At 39.3% G+C, this 24,151-nt stretch overlaps 1 protein-coding gene across 1 annotated transcript in view; it reads right to left on the reverse strand.

Moving 5' to 3' along the window:
- Positions 1 to 22,546, reverse strand: part of IBR5 (indole-3-butyric acid response 5) — a 41,890-nt gene extending 19,344 nt beyond the window's left edge. The window contains exons 1-2 of the mRNA XM_089452894.1: positions 22,048 to 22,546; positions 18,915 to 19,014 (exon numbers count right to left, since the gene is read on the reverse strand). Coding sequence (XP_089309020.1) covers positions 18,915 to 19,014; positions 22,048 to 22,284 — 337 coding nt within the window. The 5' untranslated portion in view covers positions 22,285 to 22,546. The remainder of the gene's footprint in view (positions 1 to 18,914; positions 19,015 to 22,047) is intronic.
- Between the last annotated feature and the right edge of the window lie 1,605 nt (positions 22,547 to 24,151).

A 24,151-nucleotide genomic window follows, 5' to 3' on the forward strand; every position in this document is an offset into this window, starting at 1 on the left:
AAAATGGTCTCTTTGACTGGTTAAAAGATTCATCTTTCAATGAACTCAAATTTTTTCCTCCATTGACCTACAAAATGGATTTGCTTTTTAGGAAAACTTGGAAAAACATCTTTTAACAAAGTTTCGAGACTTATTCAACAAGTTTTGAAAAACTCTTCGAGAATTCTTTCAACATATTCTCTGAAACTCTTTTGAAGGTTCTTGGAAAATTCTCTGATAATCTCTTTCAGCAAATACCCTAAAACTCTTTTAGCAGTTTTTTTTAAATTCTCCAAAAAGCTATTTTAGCAAATTCCCTAAAACTCTTTCGATAGATTTTGAAAAACTCAACAAAAACTCCTTTAATGGATTTTGAAAGTCATGGAAAGCTTATTTTGGAGGTAGCAAAAAAAAAAAACTCTTTCTATCAACGAAATTGGAAAAAAAATGCATTTTATTGGTCGTTAAAATGCATTGCCTTCTTTTTGACACTCTGAAAATGAGTACAAACTTCTTTCCAACGATCTTAAAAAACTTATTTTTAGTAGTCTTAGAAAAACTTGTTTCAAAGGTCTATGAATAATTTCTTCATCAACATGATAGTCCACTACTTGAACATGTGAGTTTATTGTTAGCTACTCTGAATCTCTTTTTTTGGCTAGGGTTTTTTTGAGGTTTTTTCACAGAATAGGATTTCATTGAGCGACACCATGGCGCATCCATCTGGGGGGGCGATCTCCACCTACAGAAACATAGTCTTTGGAGATAGCAAGACTTAAGGGTCCATTGCCACAGCACCTCCTTGCTCGCCACTAGCCTCCAATGGCCAAGACATAGACCAAGATCTAGGAGGAAAGAACAAGGCCCTAATGGGAGCCTACTGACAGAATAGAAATCAAGTCAGATGCTTACCAAAGGCAATGAAAGACCCCAAATTTGAAGATCGATCAAGAATACTAGAAAACTACATCCAGTACATGAAAAACTACACCTTAATTTGTAAATTCATAGGCATGTGGCCAACAGAAAGAGGCTTGATCCTTTGGAACCAAAACAAATGGCAACCTAAAGGACAAATAGACCTAGAGCTAGGGGCTAAGGGGTTATTTACAGTAATTTTTTGAAACTTGGAAGATAGAACAAGGGTTTTTGAAAACGACCCCTACTTCAACAACACAGCACTTATATGTGCTTTTGGAAAGAGAGATACTCAGATACAACACAGAAAAGGAGGACTTCTTGGAAGCCCTTGTATAAGTCCAACTCTACTCACTCCCCATATAGTTTTGGAATGAGGACACCTTAGAAGGGATCATAAATACAATAGGTACCTTTGTCAAAGTCCCAGAGGTTACCAAGAGATGTCAAGACTCAATACACATTGTATGCTCGCATTGCGTTTATATGAATCTTTTAGAACCCCTACCAGCCTCCATAAACATCTACTATCATGCCAAACTTCACGAGCAAACTCTGGATTATGAGCATGTCCCATTACATTATCGAAGATGTCATGAATATGACCATTTATTCAAAGAGTGTCCTAGGTATCAGAAGGAAACCCCCTAAGAGAAATCGTAGTAGAAAGATGCAGTGTTTCGAGAAAGTCCGACCCCATAGAAGAAATTTGCGCCACCAGGAAGCCCCTCGACCCATGAAAAACCAACAATTCAAGAATAAATATGTCTTCTTAGATGAGGGCACAGAAATGCAGGATAACCCAGCATAGGAAACACAATTAGCCAATGACCATTCAAATAGAAGCACCAGAAACTAGCCAAGAAGAACCTCAAAAGGGAAACCAAGAACTAGAGGAAGAAATCTCTGGGGCCACCTAGGATAACACAGAAGAAATGGATGTGGAGGAAGCCACCTTAGCAAGCATAGTATAGAAGTTAAAAGGAAAAGATATGCAAACAATCCAGAACGAAAAGGTATAGATTCTTCACCAGGCTTACTTAAAACTTTGTAATCGCAAAGATATATCCTCTCAAAGCTCAAACTCGTCAAGCTATGGCATCCAAACACAGACCTTCAAGGAACTTGCAAGGCATCACAAAGAAGGAAAGAATAAGGGAAAAAAGAGCAATAAAAATCTCATACAACATGCACAAGAGATGCTAGCAAATTCAAGTAAAGTGACTCTCATGACGAAGGTATTTCCCTTTGTTCCTCATCCTTCTCAACGAAGTTAATCACATGGATCAATAGAGGTCTCAATTGCAAGGGTAAACAGAGGCTCCTACAAGATGGAATGTGTAGCGAAAACCCTACAATAATCATGCTTTAGGAGACAAAATGCTCAAGTGAATGATTAGAGGAACTAGCGAACAAGTGTTGGAAAGGTTGTGCCTAATTAGTCTTGGATGCAGCAAGACAAGAACGTGGCCTAGCTCTAATTTGGAACCCTACTGAGATTAACATACTGATTTGATTGCAACTCCCTGCATTCTCTCGAGTGAGTTCTAGTTCACATGATCCAACATCTTAGGTAGAATAGTTATTGTCTATGGTCCAACAATCATATGTTCCTATCTTCATCGGGTTCTTAAGGCTTTTGGATTCTTAGATTATTGAATCAATTAGGTGGGCTCCCTTGTTTCTTCCCCTGTCTTTTCCATCCTTCTCAATGGATCCCCCTCATACACTTTTGCTACCTCCCAAGGTATCCAGCAAGGTGATCCTCTTTCCCCTTTACTTTTCATCCTATTTGTCAAAGGTCTCAGGCACTCCATCCACCCAGTTGTCATGCAGGGATCGCTCAAAGGGCTAAGGATTTTGAGCGATGATTTTCTTGTCTCGCATCAACAAATTACGGATGACACCCTTCTAATGAGGTCTCCAACAGTTATAGAAACCAACATGTTCAAACGAATCTTTGAATACTTTTCCCTTGTCGCAGGCACCACCATCAATCTCTTCAAATCTAAGATGCTTTTTAACACCCCTTTCGCCATCCAAAGACACATAACTCGCATCTTGGGCTACCAAAACAACCATCTGTCAAACAAATGCTTGGGTCAATGGGTACTCCCCTGGTGGAATCCACTATGAAATTCGAAATTCAAACACTGGAAAAGTGTCCTTCAAAAGCTCAAAGATAAGTTGAACTATTGGACCTTCCAAACCCTCAATATCGCAGGTCATGCAATCCTTCTCAAATCCATGTTACATCTCTGCCAATCTTTCTCTTTTCAACCATGGCATTTCCCAAAGGAATCCTAAATACTATCAAGAACATTCAACACTCCTTTCTTTGGGGGGGTGCCACCATGGAGAAAAATCGGCCCTGGTCTCATGGCAGAAAATTTACATACCTAAATCAAAAGGTGGTTTGGGCTTTAGAGACCTGAAAATCCTCAACAGGGTTTTTGGGGCAAAAACTTGTTGCAGATGGATACAAGGAGATAAAGAACTATGGAAAGAGATATGGAATCAAAAATACAACCATGCTCTTTCATTCCAACAGCAGATTGGAACTACTTCCCTAACTTAAGGTTCATCAATTTGGAACCACAGTAATGCGAACAACGACCTCATTCAAATGCATAGTTTTTGGAGATCAGGGACGAAAAAAACAACGCCCTTCTGGCGGAACTCGTGGCAAAAACTTCCTAAGCTAATCAACAATGACTCTCTCTTTGAAATTAAAGAAGCTATGCTAGAACATCATCTAACCAATGTAGTAAACTACTAGCAAGAAAATGCTCCACCACCCCTTGGCGCACTTGGAAAAATAAAAAAAATCTTGCTTCATCCGAGAGAAGAAGTCAGTCTAGATCAATCTTGGGAAGATCTCCAAAAGAAGAAAATTCCAATAGAAAAAGGCCCGAATAAGCTTCGATGGGGTTATCGAACCAATGGCATGTTCACCATTAAAGAAACTTACTCCTTGTTGCAGGGCACATCGACTTTCCATCTCAAAAATTGTGGAATCGCATATGGTCTCAGAACCTAGGGCCAAAAGTAGCCCACTTCCTCTAGCTCCTTGTCAAGAAGCAAGTCACTTGCAATCGACTAATTAGATATGGCTTGGAAGGACCTTTCTTCTGCCATCTATGTCGCAACAACTCTAAAGATGCTACCCACCTACTCAACACTTGCAGCTACTCAAGAGAGCTTTGGGATGAACTGACAAGTCTCTTTGAACATTCCGATAGAGACAATGATAGCATTGAAAATACCATCACCAATTGAAGCCCATCTCAGTTTAAAAAACTATTTGAACAAACCCTGGACCCTGATTCTTAGCCTTCTATTTTGGAGCATCTAGAAGGAAAGGAAAGCAACATTATCAAAAACTAAAGCCTCCCTGATCATATAGTCTGCTCCAAACTTACTCCTTGTTACAGGGCACATCAACTTTCCATCTCAAAAAGTGTGAAAGCACACATGGTCTCAGAACCTATGGCCAAAAGTAGCCCACTTCCTCTGGCTCCTTGTCAAGAAGCAAACTCTCACTTGCAATCGACTATTTAGATATGGATTTGAAGGACCTTTCTTCTGCCATCTATGTCGCAACAACTCTAAAGATGCTAACCACCTACTCAACACTTGCAGCTATGCAAGAGAGCTTTGGGATGAACTGACAAGTCTCTTTGAACATTCTGACAGAGACAATGATAGCATTGAAAATACCATCACCAATTGAAGCCCATCTCAGTTTAAAAAACCGTTTTCAACAAAGCCTGGACCCTGATTCTTAGCCTTTTGTTTTGGAGCATCGAGAAAGAAAGGAATGACCACATTATCAAAAACTAATGCCTCCCTGAGCATATAGTCTGCTCCAAACTCTTGATAGCCCTTAAAGAAACCATCGCCCTCACCCTATGGCCCGCAGATGCTTGGTCATCACCTTCCTCTGAATTGAGAATTTTAAGAAAGTTCTTCCCATTCCCATCTCTTCTCCATCCTCTTCTCTCCCCCTGTCGCTCCCAGCCCTTCTCCCCATTTGGGGTCTCCTCCCCCTTCCTCTTTTGTCAAAATCAACTTTGATGGGGCCTCAAAAGACAACTAACGTCAAGATGGATATGGAGGCATCTTCAAAGACAATCAGGGACATGCTTTCTTCTATTATTATGGACCCATGGGGCACAACACCAACAATGTAGTAGAAATTGTTTCCCTGGAAATGAGCCTCTCCTATGCTATCCAGCTCTCCTCGAAGCTAATAATATAAAGGGATTACCTTATGGTCATTAATAGAATGAAGCACTTGCTCAATGGAGGCAATGTCAACAAAATCTCTGATAACAGGAAGCTCGAAAATTACCTCAAGCGCATTCAGTCCCCCCTACCCTGCATTTTGATTGTCCTATCCTCTCACATTAGAAGAACAACAAATAAGATTACGATTGTCTTCCTAATGTCGGAAGTATCAATGAAGCTACCTCGATAGCAGCCCCCTGGCCACCCACTCGAGAGCTCCATATTCATCAGGAATGCCAAGATCTTCTCCAACAAGATCTTAGCTACCCAATAAGGGTGCCCTAATGCACTAAAACAAAAGCCCAGAAAGGATTGGCCTCACGTACACGGGTGGATCAGCAGTCATGCAACCAGCTAAATGTGATCAAGTCTCAAGGAATGGAACATGGCAGGAGAGCCATCGGCCCAAGGTGCACTTAACGCTTGCCATCATTTCACTCACCGGATCACTCTTCCAAGCAGGAGTCAAACCCATCACATTCCCTCGACAATGAAGAAATCAGAGGTTTTGAAGACCGCCATTAATGGCACCATTGGTCCCAACGCACTCAGCTTTAAATCCATGAAGAATTATGAAATGTTCCTATTGTGGTGGTTGATTTATGCCGTCGGGGGGGGTAATTGCTATTGCTATTGTGTAGAAAGGAAAAATCTTGGAGGTGAGCCTAAGTTTCACTCATCAATTTGAAGGACTAGGCCCTCCTAACCTGATCTCCTCCCTCCTTTGTGTTTTATTTCTCCACTGGTGGATTGTTCTTAGCAGTATCGTTCGTCTCCAACGAGTCCTCTCATGTGGTGGAACTCGTTCAGTCCTGCAAGGATTTTCTTTCTCGTGCAATCACTAATGACATCTTCAGGTATACAGCATTGTTATGCTTCCATGTCACACAGTAGTTGTTTGGTTTTGTCTCTGGTTTATTACTTGTGCGGTCTACTCTGTTGGCAGCTCGCTTGCCTTTACTTCTTTTCATGTTCCCAAACTCTTGTTTGTCCACGCCACCCTCAACATTTAAGCACTATGTTCTGACTTCCCCATCAGCCTGTTATTCCCCTCCCATTACCCATCTTGCCAAGTGTTCTTCACTACATCTTCATGCATTCCCATGTCACTATCTGACTTGACTCTATGCAGTGAAGGAGGACTTGTTCAAGGAGGGGTGTTCGAAGCCATGGTGCTGACAGCAACACCCAAGCTCAAGCCCAAGCCCAAGCTTTAAACAATAGATATCATGAGCATATACCACTGGTTTCCTAGAATGAAATTGTTGACATTAAATTGGAAATTGTGCACAAGAGAAATGACGTATTGAACTCGGAGATCTTGGAAGAAGGGGCGAATTGGGTTCTAGATTTGGGCACTCCAAGAGCACATCGAAACCAGTATCTTCATACTGTCGATTTATACTGTCACCTCAAGTACCTACTGGGTAAGGTCTTATTTGATCGCAACAAAAGTCGCGACAAGCTTCTCCTCCGTATGGAGGAGCTGCACCTGTTGTACCTAATTATGGACAAGTGCATGCAAAGAATGGAAGTCATCATCCTTTGCAACAAAGACCTGGCACCACCAGGCCAGCCTGCACACCCTGCTCGGAATAAGTAGCTTCATCATGGTATGATGCAACCAGCAGTTATCTTTTTGGTTTACATTCTATCTAGTTAATATGTTTTCTTCTCTAAGTTGATATAGTTTTCATGGCTTTGATGCCAATCTTTTGTAATGAAAAAACCTGCTACATCAAGCACAACAAGCTTATTTTGATGTATTCAGAATTGAACCCCAATTATTGCCTCTGTTCTGGTTTCCAGACTGGTAGATCATGGGCTAAATGGGGTGTCATCCAAGCATATGTATTGAACATATTTTCTCGGTTAATCTAAAATTTAGAGCCTACAAAAAAGAAACCTTCTTCAACAAACTCAATAAAGCTTAGAAATTTTTAATCAACTCCACGGTGAATCTAAACTGTCCATCTCAAAATCAGAACTGATCTGGGTTATTAATGAATAGATATATAAATTTTTGAATAAAATTTACATAGGGCCACCATGAAAGCTCTCGACTAAGCCTTTGCATGCTGGATTCCAATCTGATACTCGCCCATTCAACACACTACGTCATACACACTAAATTTCACCCAAAAATTGGAGATTTCTTTTGTATTTAGTCATCTCCACCCAATTTCAACACAAATTGGAACTCTACAGCTGTGAATTTAATAAATTCACATTGATCTCTGCTCATACAAGTTCAATATTAGAATCATCATCCTCATACCGCAATGTAATGTGCCCAGCTCCACGTTGGGCCTCGTTACCACAAATTTCTACTCTAAAGCCAAACTGTAATACACCCAAATCACAGGGTAACTCAAGAATTTGCATTCTTGAACTAATTTTCAAACTTTGATTAACAATTTAATTAAAACAAGAAACATGCAATGGAAAAGGACTCATGCAAAGCCATCAAGAAACATATATATGAACAATAAAGAATACTTCTCACATAGTGCATAGCATTCAAATATATACACAGCATTAATCAATGAGAAAACAGAGAGTATATGCAGCATGAATATATCGAACATAAAACACTTGGCTTTATCGAATAACCATACCAATTGGGCGTATATGTTGGATGTTCCACCCAACCGTAAACATTGTAGCTCTAAATCCCTAAGCACAAGGTCACCCCGAGCTAAAGCTATATCCACACGAACGAGTGGCTATGCCAAATCTAATCGCACACAGACTATCAAGTTCAAATGTTGCAACGATCTACTCAAACACTCACAAAACAATCTCAACATACCAGTTCTCTATCCCCATTACCCTACACAACCCAAAGAAATAAATCCCCTTCTCTGCAATGTAGTCCCTCAAGATATTCCATTTCTCTTCAGGCCTTCAATGCAATCTAGTCAAGAAATCTCAATGTTGGAAGCTCCAAAGATTCTATTTTGGACAATTTTTCCTCAAAATGCCAATGCATCCATGCACTCAGGCATCTTTACATTGATGGGAAATGACCAGTCTTCTCATAAATCCAACAAGCAATGGCTCTCTACTAAAAAAATCTCTCCTCCCATAGAAGCAAGAACAAGATTGAATGGGGAATCCTCCCCAATTATCAAAATATGGTTAATATATGAATGCTCAAAATGTGTCATGTAGCTTCACCAGAGAGCTCATGTAACTTCTTTTCCCAACTAATTCATATATGGGTTTAATGGAACATTATAATTATGTCTAGCCCCTTTTGCTATCTCCCTCTTGCGTGGAATCATAGCCCCCCTATAACTCTTGTCCTTGTTTGTCCAAAACCAATAATGTATTTTTTATTATTAATAAAAACTATTACATTGTGGGACTCTTTGGCCTTTCATCACGTACCAGCATTGATTATTAATCTAAGGATCATAACCAAGGCATTACAGTTTGAAGTGTTGTATGAGGAATTGGTGTGAGAACATGAGATTAAAGAATTACAGAGTTCTGCCAATTATTATCACATGGGGTCTTTGGCTCGCAAGGAACACTAATTTGTTTGATCATAAGCTCATTCCAACTATTCAATGTGCTTCTCAAGTGTTGAATATTCTCAATTATTTTAAACAAGCAAAAAATGAAAAAAGCCCAAGACAAATTGTTGGGGAAGAGATGGGAAGTTCAAAAGCTTGTGCATACTTTGACGGTGCTTCTCGAGGAAATCCTTAGGTCAGTGAGGCTGGTGGTGCTTTATTCTCGAGGGAAGCTCATGTATTAAAATTTAAGGGTGTACTAGGAAAGGGTTCCAATAACTTCATAAAACTCATGATTTTGAAACTTATTCTCATGCTCGCAACAGAAAAAGGTGTTATGATTATTCAATTTTTTTGTGATTCTCTTGTGGTGATGAATTGGATGCAGGGGCTATATTCTTTAGAAAAAATGTTGTTAATGTGCAATTCAAGGAAAGGAATGAAAGGAATGAATTAGTGAATGGACTATCCAAGGATGGATTATTGCTAAATTTAGGTTAATGGCACAACTAGGAGGAAGCAGATGGACAATTCTTTGAATGTGGTCACCCATCTTTTCATCGAATTCTATATGTATGAAATATTTTATATTTCTTTATTTGGGTATTTAGGACAATATTTGACATGTAATTATGTATGCCTAGGATAATATGTAATGTTGTTGATGTTCCCTTGGGAGCTTGGGATGCGCCCCCACCCTCTCAGATCCTGCAATAGCAGCCTTTCAGGCTTTAGTTTCTGCCATAGGGAAAGATGGTAAAACCCCAACCCTCCAAATTTGTCAAGAGGTTGAATCAAAATTCCTATATTTATCATCCCCTCTCCTTTTTCTCAGTATATGGCACTGGCCCTAGCTCACTTGGGAGCTTGAGATGCACCCTCAGCCTCTAAATCCTGCAGTAGCAGCCTTTCAAGATTTAGTTTTTTCTATAGGGAAGATGGTAAAACCCCAAACCTCCAAATTTGTCAAGAGGTTGAATCAAGATTCCTAAATTTATCATCCCCTCTTCATTTTCTCAACATATGGCACTAGCCCTGCCTAAAAGAGGATAGATTAGACAATTTATAGGGATATGGCCTTCATCAAAAGCCATGGCAACTTCAGTACGAAGGAAGTAACAAGTTCTAATAGAAGGCAAGCTCATCCATTATTTTGTTGAAGAGGCTTCTATACCACTCTTTTGAAGGCCAAAGAAGACATAGTTCTTATATTTCGAAATTAATATTATTTCTTTGGAACAACGAGAATGTACCTAAACAAGTGGACCCTCAGTATTTATCATCCCCTCTCCTTTTTCTCAGTATATGGCACTGGCCCTAGCTCACTTGGGAGCTTGAGATGCACCCTCAGCCTCTAAATCCTGCAGTAGCAGCCTTTCAAGATTTAGTTTTTTCTATAGGGAAGATGGTAAAACCCCAAACCTCCAAATTTGTCAAGAGGTTGAATCAAAATTCCTAAATTTATCATCCCCTCTTCATTTTCTCAACATATGGCACTAGCCCTGCCTAAAAGAGGATAGATTAGAAAATTTATAGGGATATGGCCTTCATCAAAAGCCATGGCAACTTCAGTACGAAGGAAGTGACAAGTTCTAATAGAAGGTAAGCTCATCCATTATTTTGTGGAAGAGGCTTCTATACCACTCTTTTGAAGGCCAAAGAAGACATAGTTCTTATATTTCGAAATTAATATTATTTCTTTGGAACAACGAGAATGTACCTAAACAAGTGGACCCTACATTTTAATCCAAAGCATGATGTTCCACCAGTTGTTCCAATGTGGGTTCCTTTGCAGCATATCCCATTGCATTGTTGGAATGAAGACACTGTGCATTGCATAGGAGTCACACTAGACAGGTCCATTTAAAAATCGAAACCTAGTGATGGTATGTTTGCTTGTGCTTGCATATGTCTGGAAATAGATATGGAAAAGGGGCTACCTGAAGCAATACCACTATCTCTAGAGTCATAGACAATTGGAAACACATTCAACCCATGGATTATGAGCAACTCCCTTTCAAGTGTAAGTGTTGTAATTGAATAGAACCATTTTGCAAAAGATTGCAAAAGAAATCCAATTGGACCGACCAACACAAGAGAAGGAAGAACAATGGAAACTAATTAAAAAAAATAATAATAATAATAGGAAGCAAGCCAACCCCTCAACGAATTTCAAACCAGTATCAATAGCATCGGGTCAATCAAGGGACTCGAGATCATGGCAAGTAGATATGCAAACTCAAATGGCTGAACCCAACAAGATACATTCACATGAACCAGCAAGCAAATATCCAAATCAATCAAAGGAAGGAGGAGTAAATCCAAGGTGGAACAAGTTCCAAAATTCTGGTCCAGGAAGAACCTATTCTATTCTCAAAAATTTTAGTTACAACTTTGTTGGATCTAAGGATTCCCATCTCAATGCCAGTAGTAGAGGAAAATATAGAAACATTAACCTCTCTTGGACAAAAAGCAATGTATCCTCATCAGAAAAAGCTTGACAACCTTCCAAAAAAGCTAATGTATTCATCTGGAATTCTCACTCAAATTCCACTGAGAAGGAAGAACAAACGGAAACTAATTAAAAAAAAGAAACGAATGTGAAGCAAGCCACCCCCCTCAACGACTTTCAAATCAGTGTCAATAGCATCAGGTCAATCAAGGCCCTTAGGATTAGGGCATGTAAATATGAATGCGACTGAACCCAGCAAGATTCAATCCCATGACTCAGCAAGCAAATCCCAAATAGATCAAAGGAAGAAGGAGCAAGTCCAAGGTCAGACAGGTTTAAAGCACTGTTCCAAGAAGAACCTACTCTATTCTCAAAGATTTTAGCTGCAACTCTTTGGATCTAGGGATTCCCCTCTCAATGTCAAAGGTAGAGGAAAATCCAGAAGTGATACCCTCACTTTGCATAAAAGCCAATGTATTCATCTGGAATCCTCAATTGAAGAAAAGCTCAACAACAAAATGATGAAGAAGAAAACCAGCCAAGATAAAAAAGGGAAGAGATAGCAAACAAGGAGAAATTATTGGGCACCCAATCAACTACGGAGAGATCCTTGGTAACAAGGGCATGAAATATCAAAAATTTGGGATCTGACTACGTCTTTTGGTGGGAATCAAAAACAAGTTGGTCAGTAATGATAATTATCTCCTTGAAATGCAGAGGCATGGGTAGTTGATTTAAGGTAGAAAAAATAGGGGTTTATAAAGTCTAGAAACCCCTCTATCCTCCTACACCATAAGACAAAACTGGAGGCTTTGGAAGTCATTAAATCATGTAAGTTACAATGGAAAAATTGTTAAGGGCAAACAATCAGCCCAGACACCATCTAGAGACCTATCCACCATATGGAACAACCTACTCTTGCACAAGGAAATTTCTTCACTGAATTTTGACAAGTTTTACTCGTCAACAAAAAGAGAAAAAGTTAAATATCAGTATATGCCTATAAGGAAAAAGGTGGACTGTTGGGAATCACTTTCAGCATTAAAAGGCTCAAAATATTTCCAAAACAGCATTATTGCAAGTGAATTTAATGTAACACTCAATCACAAAGAGAAAAGAGGAAGAAGTGCAGTCAGAGAAGCCTTCTGGGAAAGAATGGAAGAATTGATGTCTGGCTGGGATCTAGTGGACATCAACCAATCAAAGGAAATGCATTCAGTTTAACAAGAGAATACAACCAAGGCATATAGCAGCGCAACTAGATCACTTTCTGGTTCAGAATCACTCACTTCAGAAACACAATGATTTCTTATAAAATTCTTCCTTCGGCAGCTTCAGATCATAAACCCAGTGCTCTTACAGTGTTGGATTCTTCATACTATGGGCACTTTCTGGTTCAGAATCACTTTCTCTTCAGAAACACAATGATTTCTTATAAAATTCTTCCTTCGGCAGCTTCAGATCATAAACCCAGTGCTCTTACAGTGTTGGATTCTTCATACTATGGACCCATTCCTTTCCGATTCAATCCTCTTTGCCTCCAGGATCAAGCCGCTATAGGAAAAATCTCTGAAGAATAGAGTAAGTGGTTTGCAGGCTCCCCTGTCTCTAGTTGGCTGATAAAACTGAAAGCAATGAAAATTGCTCTTAAGGAATGGGTTAAAAATGTTTATTCTCCCCCAGAGTGTGAGAAAGAGAATGCAGATTGGAGCTTGCTTCCTTGCATTGTAAAATGGAATCTGAAGTAATAACCAGTGATCTGATTAAAGAAGAAAATTTAGTCTTTCAAAGATTCCACAGTTTTTAGAATGGAGGAGAAAATTTGGAGGCTAGAGTCCCATAGTGGTTAAAAATATGGGGGCAGAAACACCACTTCTTTTTTGAAGGCAAGCAAGAGCCCAGACATTGAGACACAATGTCAAAGAAATTACAATGGAAGATGAAACGATACTTGGAAATTTTGCAGAGATAAAAGAGGAAGTGCGAATTCATTTTATATGAAGCTTGAAACCCGAAGGACACAGCAATGCATTAAATCTAGAGGAAACAGCAATCATGCTTGAAAACTTACCCTTCTTCATTTTCCCATGTGAGAAATCTAATCTGATGAAGGAAATAACCAAAGATAAAATCCAAAAAGCAATATGGGGCTTAGCTGCTAGCAAAGCCCTAGGACCAGATGGATTTTCAAAAACCTTCTACAGAGAATATTGGAACATTATAAAGTTTGATCTCAAGAGAACATTACAGTATGTCCAAAATTTGCGTAGGATCGGGGGGAAGCACCAACTCATCCTTCCTCACTCTTATTCCAAAAGAGGCCAACCCTTCTTCCTTCTCCAGGTTTCACCCCATCTCAACACATGGTTGATTTTGTAGCTTCAGAAGGTCTTCTGCATAGACTTGTGTCTAGCATTGCAAGAGAAGAAGTCCTCTTTAGGTGGTTGTTCAAGAAGAGCAACTACTATGGTTTATTCCCCAAGTCTAACGTAGGAAAAGCACATTAATTGATTTAATTAATTGATGTTGGCTAATTCAGCAAATTTATAAGGATAAATAAGTTAATTATTAATGTGACTTAGATCTAATCTCAACCATTGATCTACGTGCGTTAGGATTTAATCCTACTCGTCTATCACCTTGGAGATTGTGGGATTAGAGATTTTGCTCAATTTGAATTATAAAGAAAACCTAAGGGAGAGGATGAAGACACACATATCATTTTTGAGGAAGAAATTTTCTCAAAAGTGAGAGGCTCAAGCGACTGAAGAGAAAGAGGAAAGGTGTGCAGTAGAGTTTTAGAAGGAGAATTTGTGTGAGGGCCGAGATTCCTAAAGGGGCCAAGACTTGGAGGAGAGAGGGTGAAAATCCTGAGCAACCTGAGACTATAAGAGAGGGCCAAAAATTCCAGCAACTGGGCCGAGACTTGGAGGCTGAGTTCCCCTAGACAGCCTGAGAATTCTAGTGCACACATTGTATGGCTAGGAGGACCAAATTTTGCGAGTGCAGCCCAAGATCTGCCAGGGCCGATTCATCTTCCACTGAAAAAAGTTGGAACAACAAACATCTACTGAATCAAGTTGAAACAACCAACACAACATACTCAAATAACATGAACACATACTACAAAAACTCACTGGCACTGAGCCAAAAGCTGCTTTATCTCTTTATTGTAACTACTACACTAAATTCCTTCCTCCTTAACGTTAGTTTTAAATTTTGGCCTGTCTTTCTTTCATTCAATAGTTTCCTGCATGCATTTGTAATCCATGAATCGCCCCACTGAGTAAATGGGAGATCTACCCCATTTTTTGAAGGAAGTAGAGGTACTAGGAGCCAAGTTCCTTTGTAGGATTATTTCAGATCAGCCAGACCAATGGAAAAAGGCACTTCACAAAAAATCCTTTGCTGGGGACTGATCAAGGTGTCTTGACAATCCTCTGGAAATAAAGAAAAATCCACTCATCTGGAGACATATTAGAACCGTAGTGCCTATCATGCAGCATAAAATTGCATGGGTTTAGGTAATAGATGAGATATTAACATCTGGCATGAAAGTATTATGGGCAAGCAGGCACTAGATAGCATTCAAAATCTTCATCCTTCAAGAGAATGGATGGACAGCAAAATATTGAAAACATTATCCTATGTCTCTTCTTGATCCAACAATTGCTGGGGTAGATAATCGGTTCTCCCCCATCTCATCTACTTCCTCTCCTCTTTCTGCTTCTCAATTCTTTCAAAGGTTATGCACCTCAGAACATCTACTCTTCAAATTGCAGAGGATGAGCATCCACTGATTACAGTGTTAAGCAAGGGTATTTATATCAGCTACAATCTTTCTCTAATTCTCTCCCTCAAAGGTCAATGATATGGAACCGGGTATGGCACTCTGATGGCCTTCCCAAAGTCAATATCTTTCATTAGACATTGGTTTTCAAGAAGATATTGACTACAGAAAAATTGTAAAGGCAAGAAATCCTTGGCCCCTCAAAATGTGCTCTTTGTCTTTTCGATGCTGAATCTATCCCCCATATCTTATTCGAGTGTGAATACACAGTCAAAGTTTGAAAACAAGCCTGCATCAGACAAAATCATAGAATGAGAGTGCCATATTTTTGGAATAAGGGGAGTTTTCTCAACCAAGGAAATTATACAGGAAAGCTTTAAAAGATAATCCAGTTTTCTAAAGAGTATGGTTAGCATTGCCGCAGGGCCAAATTCTTATTCTAGAAAATATGGCTAGCCCAGAACAGAGTTGTTTTCAAACAAGAATTACACAATCCCACATGATAGTAGCAAAAGCCAACAGATTGTTAGCGTAATATCTCATCACTGTGGGCAAACAACTCAATGCAAATCAACCTTTGAGTGAGGATGAAGAAGAATGGTATTGTCAAGTTCACATAATTCCTCAATCCACAGGCCTGAGTATGGACAAGTTCAAAACCAGACCAAACTAGCAACTTCGACTGAGGTATTATAATTTCCAAATTCCAGAAATGGAAATCTGCTTGGCACTCTTATATTTTATTTTTTGATGGAACCTCAAAGGGGAATCCTGGGGTGGCAGGTGTATAATGGGTCATCATTGACCCTACAGGAACAATTGAAACAACTTTTATGTGGGGTCTCGGTATCTCTTTTAAAAATTAAGCAGAAGCTTACACCTATTGCAAGGCCTAAGATTAGCCGATGACTCTCAAATTCATTCATTGACTGTGATGGAATATTCAAAGGCTACCATAAATGAGATAATATTAAACCAGTGTTCCACCAAGGTTCCGGGACGAGGGGGCGCGGGAGCGGCCTATGCAAAAGCTCCCTACCATTTTTTAGGAAACGTGGGGGAGCGTCAGGGTCTTAAAAATTTATAAATATAAAATATAATTTATTAATTGAGTCCACTATGACAATTTGCCAATTTGGTTTGAATTGAAAAGCATAGTGTAGGCCTGTTCATGGTGAGATATGCATTAAACTGTTCATGGTTGTTCATGGTGAGATATGTATTAGACGTTGTTCATATATCAAACGCTGTTCATATATTAAACGATGTTCATGAGGCTGTTCATGGTGTGATATGTATACAAACGATGTTCATATATTAGACGCTATTCACATGTCAAATGCTGTTCATGTCATATGAATATGGAACCACGTTAATGCAATATGGAGTCCATACATGGCATATACGCTGGAAATATATACATTGAATATATATGTTGGGCATTCATATAATACACCACGCAGTCATACACAGTCATGAGGATATCCACGCTGCTGATGAGGATGAGCCACGCAATAGATCCATTGACATGATACAGCCGCAGGCATAGATGGCAGCCACGCAGATCCGTTGTCATATAGCCGCAGTAAGGAAAGAAATTTAAAACACAGTCATGAAGGGAAATTACACGCAGATCAGGGAAACTTCTACGCAGTCTAAGAGACATGTAACTTACAGCCAAAAGAAGAACTGTTCACGCTGAAAAATGACAGGTGTGGCAGCCGCAGTCAAAGTTATAAACTCAGGTACAAGGTCCCACATTAATGGCACGTAGCTGTAGATGACAGCGTGGTAAATCCAAGGCTGTCTATAACAGTCTTGACATCTGATCTCGGTGGTTCTTCTGTAGCAATTTAAGCATGTTGGACAGCATAATATAACAGTGATTAGAAGATGAAAATCTCGGACGAAGGGACTGTGTTATACACAGCAGTCCTGGGATATCTCAGTAAAATCTCAGTGCCAGTACAAACATCTTGTACAGCAAGGAAACGCCCCCTCAGGGAAGGGAAACGCCCCCCTGGCACATCCCCCTGAGTTTCCTCATTTTTGGGAGCGTGGGGAAATGTCCCCTTATAGTCCCCACTCCCCAAGTCCCCGGAGCGCGGGGGAGCGAGGAAACTAGATCCCTGGCGGGGGGGGGTGGGGGCGAGTCCCCGTGGAACACTGTATTAAACACCAACCCAATTGATAACATCCTAGCATCAATTATAGCCCAAGCAAAACAAGAGGATGACAAATTCATCAAAATCACATATTATCATGTTTTGCGGGAGAACAACCATCCAGTGTATTGGTTTGCTAATGTTGTTACAATTCTAACAGTGGGGATCCCCTTAATATTAATGGCATCACTAATCATCAATCAGTTCATTAACTCATCACATGGCACACAACATCAGACTCCAAACTAATCACGGAGCTAGTTATGACTCGTGAGATAAGACTTGAGTTCTCTCACAGCATGCTTAAAGGCATCGATATGCACAAATTTGAAACTGCATCAGGAAATTTCCTTGGTCAAAGTGGTTTTATGAACCAATTCAATGGGAAGCCCAGAATTCAGTTTTGTGCTGTGGTTTGGCAAGTTTCCTTGCCTGTCTGACTGGGGCTGTGTTTGCATTGTTAAATTATGCTGCTGTTGGGCCTTGAAAGCCCCTCCCCCTCCCCGAGACATTCCAATGCAGGGTTACTCTTGAATTCTCTAACTGCCTTTTGTTCAGGCTTCTGTTGATTGGTCTGCAACTTTGTCTCTTCTCCAGGGAGAATTCAGCTCCTATTGTTTGGTTTCATATTGAACGCTGGAAGGCATCCTCTGTGAGTTTGGTGAACAGGCATTACAAAGTTAATCCGGCGTTTGAATGTGTGGCAAGGAAATTGGATATTGGCTAGCATCAGCTATCTGGTATCAGTTTGGTATATCAGATCCTGCACAGTTTTGACAGATTATAGGGAGCTTCAGGAAATCAGACATGTTCTCAAGATCCATGAGGAATCAATACAATGCATTAGGACTTCCATTTTCACAGCCACTTCGAAAGTCCATGAGAAGGAATGCCAGGCCACTTCTCAGATAGCAATAATCATGGAAACTCTTGTTCAATAGAATATACAGATAGATGCTCTTGAAGTGGAATGTAATCTGCTCAGAAACATGGTTTTAAACTTGAGTTCTCTTTCAATTAAAACATCATGTTCTATCAAAAAGCATCATCTATAGATATACCTGGCAACAGGTAAAGGTGAAACCTGCACCCTTTGAGAAAGCAAAATTCATTGCACAGCATCTTGAAGCAAGAGATTCATGCAATTGAAATATATGTAAAGGATAGTAATAAATGTCTGAAGCAAACTCCAATTACAAGATCATGCCATCCCTGCATTCTTAATTCCATGGTCAATCAATGGAAATAAAATCACAAAATTTATCAGTGGGTGTTAGGACATATCTAAATGGAATACGCATATCTAAGGAATAGGAAAACATAATAACAATACTTGTCAGTGGATTTGGCTAATGAGATCTAACTGGAACTTAGTAACGTTCTTGAAAACAGTGGCCAAGATACACCTCTGCTTTATCAGAGCATCTTTCCCTTAGCATACTGCTGGCATTTTCAATGTGTTCCCAGAATCCTTTTAAACTCAGATGTTTTCTACAACAGATTGAAGTTTTCATATAGCTCATTTTTTGTATTTAGAAACATTATTAGATTGGCATTAAGTAATAGAATAAGTAAGAATGATGTTTGCTCACTTCCACTCAAAGGGAAGACTTCAAGAGCATGTTGTCCCCTAATCCATAATAGAAATGAAATGCATGCAGATAACAACCATGAAAATATTTAGTGCTAATGCACGAAATTTCAGCACAATAAATAACCATAGAAACTTGAAAGCAAGACATGGCCAACTTGTTCAATTTGACAGCAAAAGCAAATAGCTGAAAATAGGTCAACATTACCAATAAAGTCAACAGCCTCGTTGAAAGGTAAAGTTTGTTCTTCTTTAAGGCAGTGGTAAGTGAAGGAATTCTTATATAGATTTTGGCACTTGGGCACCGTCTGCATGCAAACAGAGAAGCAGAAAGTAAATAAGTAAATTGATTCAAAATATAATATTAAAAACAACAACATTTCCTTGAGACTGTACAAACAATGGGGGAAAAAATGGGGGTTAAAACTACTAAGGACAAGAAAAATCATTTACAACAGTGCAGACTTAATTCTTAATTTCTTCATATATTTTACAAGCTTGAATCTGGAAGAAATATTAATATGAGGGGTGTTTTTAACTTTATACCAAGGGGAGGCAACGTTCCTTACAATTCTTTTATAAGTAAACAAGAACCTGGACTGTACAAGCACCACGAGCCACTTCATACACTTTAATTTGGTAGCTAATATAGCCTCCTGAGCTTAAATTGTAACTAAGACAAAATATGAGAAAAAACATAGATGTATTGCAAAATAGTTCTAGCAGATAGAAGACTTAACATCAAATTTAGAGGACATTTTATTTTACCTGAAAATAAAATATTCTCCTTATTCTATTTCGATAATATCATCATAATGCATTCTCTATCCTATACGCCATCCAAGATGTGACAGTGATAGAGATCTGTATCTCAATGACTATGAAATCTTTTCATCCGTTCCTCATAAAGCCATGCAATCGATGATGAACCATTAAATAAAATAAATAACTGAATGCTGGCTAGGGCAAGAGATATTCCTAACTAAGTAAAATTGACCTCACCTGAAGACAACAGGATACAATCATATTCTTATGGATAAAATAGGGACACCAGGGATTAGCAAAAGCACAGGAATGTAAATACTAAAAGCCTGCCAATTCTGCTCAATTTCAAGAAGCACGTGCAGTTCCAAGAACAATCAATAGCATCTCAAACAGCATAACGTTGAAGATGACAGGAAACTCCTTGAATGGCTATGTTAAAATAAAACTTGATAGTGCTCAACCTGATGAGTCGACCAGTCATTTTGAATTGTATAGACTTCTAAATAGTTGTTTATCTTGTTCAAACTCGGAACCAATGTGTGCTGCAAAGCATTAGTCAGGCTGGGGATAGCATCTTCCAAGGTTCAAAGCATAGACTTATAAAAGAAGATAAGTGGATTTCCCACTCTTGACAACTTCAGAACCCGAGCTCCCTATTACCCTGGCAGAATGTTATGCTGCACTTCACTGGATTCAAAATTATGGACAAGGTAACTTATAGACAAACAAAGTGACTTAAAACAGTGCCACACTCTTCAATTTATAATTGTATAAAAAGACATCAGTCATTCATTACGGCCAATGCTATTTAAACAGCTGCTTACTATACTATGACCAATATGGTATCCTCTTTGCTTATTTGCTTAGGCAAGGTACCTTCTTTCCCATTAAAGGCTAACTATAGCATAGACATACCAAGAAAGATATCAAGATCAAACTAGCCATTCAGCAAATAAAAACCACTGGTTGTATCTCAGAAAGCCACCAGCTCAATATCCAGGGAATCTCCATGAGAACCTCACTGCAGCTTAAAAATTACAAGTGCACGCCAATACAAAGAACCACAAAATTCAACATTTCAGTTAAAATTTCAACATGGACAGATAAAAGAATCGCTGCAACCCAGTGAAAAAGGACTCCATAAAACTGGACAAGTACTCCCAAGTTGACTCGGCTCACCAGCTCAGTCTGACTAGGCAACCTCGTCAAAACTTGGTCAGTCGGCAGCAGAATCAGGGGTCCATGTGTCAAAACTCAGTGGGCAATTTCAGAGATCCTTTTTAACCTAAAATTCAAAATGTTTTGCTCAAATTCTTCTTTCCGCATCATTTTACTCACTGAGGGAAATTGTTCTGCTGCTAGAGAGTTTACGCCGTTGGAACGGATCTTTGGAGGCATTTAGAGAATTTGCAGAGAGATTTCGGTATGAAACATTCGCTGGCCCAGAAACACTCCAAATTTTCTGGCAATAACTGATCCATATGAATGTTACAAAACCTACCAAGTTCGACTCAAAGTAACGCCAACTTGGATCCACATAGAACGCACAAATGTTTGGCGAGATTTTCCTGAGTTTTTGCCAGGTCCAACTCAAACTCTTACTCTCTCACCTCGCAGAGATATTCACTAAGCCCAGTTTGGTAACTTTGATACATGTTACTTTTCACGATCCATGATGTTTATGTCATAATCCATGATCCACGATCCATGGTATTCATGTCATATTCCATGATCCATGGTATTCATGTCATATTCCATGATCCATGGAGAGTAAATTTTAAGCTATTTTTGTTTTGAAATTTTTGGTTTTCCATATAAATTTTGAAATCTGGAGCATGGATTTCTATATAATTTTCATACTAGAGTATTGGTCTGTCTAACTTCAATACTAAAGTATGCATTTTATACAAATTTAATACTGGAGTCCGCGTCTATGTTTTACAATATAATTTTATGGATTTGTTATAGATTTGCGACGACATAGAGAATCGCTGATCTTTTTTGATGAAATTTTACATGTGTCATGAATTTTCTGCTAAACCGAATTATAGCCAATTTTTGCCAAGTCGCTCCAGTTGACTCTCCACTTTGAGTTGGAGTTGGAATCCAAATGTGTGACTTTGCTACAATACAGATTCATTTTGCATTTGACAAATCCAGAAGATTTCCTTCGAATCATACAATGAAACAACACCATCTTCCACCTATCAAGGGCAGCCAATGACTTGAAGGAAGCCATTCAGTTTTCAAACAAGCCATGCCAAAAAACCTAGGCATTTTTGGTAAACGATATTAAACCGTCCCAAGCTCACCAGAGATTAAGTAAGCTCACAACAGGATTCGAACCCTCGTCAGGCCAGCAACACATGTCTCACAGATATCTAACTCGGAGAACTTCATAACAAGAATTTTATGTATGGTAATTATTACAAGTTGTGAAGGGTTTACACTCAAAATAAAGAAAGGAAATAAAATCATAATTCAAATCAGGAATTTAAAAGGAATGAACATATACTCATTCAGTATCCTTCCCGTCGCGAATTGAATTGAATTCAATTAATTTAATGACGACTTACATTGAGTATCCTGGTGATTCCTTGGATCTTGAGAAGCTCGGCTCTGGAGGCATTGTCGTAGCTACCAACATAGAGAAAGTCCACTAAAATCTCTGAGGGAAGCGCACTGGGTGCGTGGGCAGATTTCTCGTTGGCTCCCTGCAATCGATGCCCGCAAACGGTGCACACTTCTCCCTCTTCAAATTTGTGATAATGCCCACAGATTGCACAGGGATTCTCGCGCTCGCGCTTCCGCATGGCTGCCTAACACAATAATCGATCTCTAGCTCTCCAAATCCGGGCCAGATCGAATTAGGGCTGCGGCCCGCTTTAATGGCTCTTCCTGCGATTCGAACTCGGGTTGATGGAATTTTCCCGATAGACCTGCACGTCCCTCAGTGCAAGAGAAAGAGCAAGCTGACCTTGTGGGTTGAGGAAATGTATCTATTAATCGCAGTTGCGAAAACAATAGCCTAAATAACTCTGGTTAGCCTACCAGGATCTCATTTTCATGAAGTCTATAAGCATAAAAGAGGATAAGGCTGAAGTCACTCCTCTCCTTCCTCGGTGGAATTCATATATAGTACATGTGGATTTAGATTTTAAGTTGGTAGGGAAGGTGTCTATCTTATTATTAATTAATTTAGTAAGGGGTTTGTTGGAAAGCTCGAATGTTATTATTAATTAATTTAGTAAGGGGTTTGTTGAAAAGCTCGAAGTATTTATTGTGAAATTTTATATAAAAATTACCGAATATATTAAGTCGATGAAGAAGCAACCGATCCAATAGGTTATTTTTAGTGTTGTGGACGTTAAAATAATTTTTTATTTTTAACTTTGTGGATGTTAAAATAATTTCTTTTCGATCCAATAGGTTATTTTTAGTCTTGTGGACGTTAAAATAATTTTTTATTTTTAACTTTGTGGATGTTAAAATAATTTCTTTTTTTCCTTCTTTCAGGTTGGATTTATTAGAAAACATGTATATTAAATTACTTTTATATGGTTTATAACTATTTTATTTATTTATTTTTGTAAATTAATGGTTTTTATTAATTCATCCAAATTTACATCATGGGGAGTACAGTTTCAAAATAGCAAGGGCCTCACTCCTACCAAATTTGTTGGTCATCAGATACAAGCAAAAGGACACAAATATCAACAAAAGAAAGCTCTTAGACCCAATATCGATGGCCCAGATGGACCAAAACTTATCAAAAAATCAAAATACACCCCACCTTCATCACTAGCCATCCAACTTGCCGGAAGCCTAAGCATCAATACCACCATCTCCAGGGCGGTGGAATGCTTCATGAACATGAGATTCCATGTGTGTCATTCACCCTTAAAAATTATCCATCCACTCTTGGAGTCGCTTTTGACCTCTTCGAAGGGAGTCTTGTCGATCAAGAATATGCCACTGATTATGATGAATGTCATTTAAGAAGTTGATGACATCATTTCAGTCGTTGTGTCTAACATGTGCCAATTGTTCAACCGCTACTAGCACTTGGCAAATTTGAACCTCCAAAATGTCAAATACGAGGGGGAGGGAGCGCAGATCCACATGCCCAAGGGAGACACCATGACGTTGCTCCAACTCTCCCCCTTTGTCTTGTGAGATTACTGGATGCATAGTGCCCTGCCTTCTATGGCCCACACCTATCCAGGGCCTTCCTCTTTGTCGTAACATGGATACAGCGGTGAGGGTGTCTCTCGATCACCTCTTATTCTGTCAGCCAGCAACTATATTGCTCGCACCATGACCACGACCACAATGCCTAGGGATTACAACCTCTCCATTATCTGAACCCTACCCCCACAATGCATAATTTCACCTTTCCCACTTGACCTCTAAGTGTCTCGCCCAAGTTCACAAGCCAATCCACATTGGCCCGAGGTTAAAACACAAGGTTCTTCTCCCACCACCCTAACTATCCAAACACAAGATACTCCACCCCCCAACCCAACTAAATGGCGCTACGCCACAGACAGAAAAGCCCTGATTGACAACTCCTCCCACCCCTTAACACCGAATAAATATAAAATTGGGCACCCCAAACTGAGCACTAGCCTTCTTACACAACCCACACTTTCCTCCAGGAGCATAGGAAATCACTAACCA

This window comes from Pinus tabuliformis, chromosome X, assembly GCF_031772625.1.
Source record: "Pinus tabuliformis cultivar Carrire ecotype Pingquan chromosome X, CPIR1, whole genome shotgun sequence".
NCBI classification, from domain to species: domain Eukaryota; kingdom Viridiplantae; phylum Streptophyta; class Pinopsida; order Pinales; family Pinaceae; genus Pinus; species Pinus tabuliformis.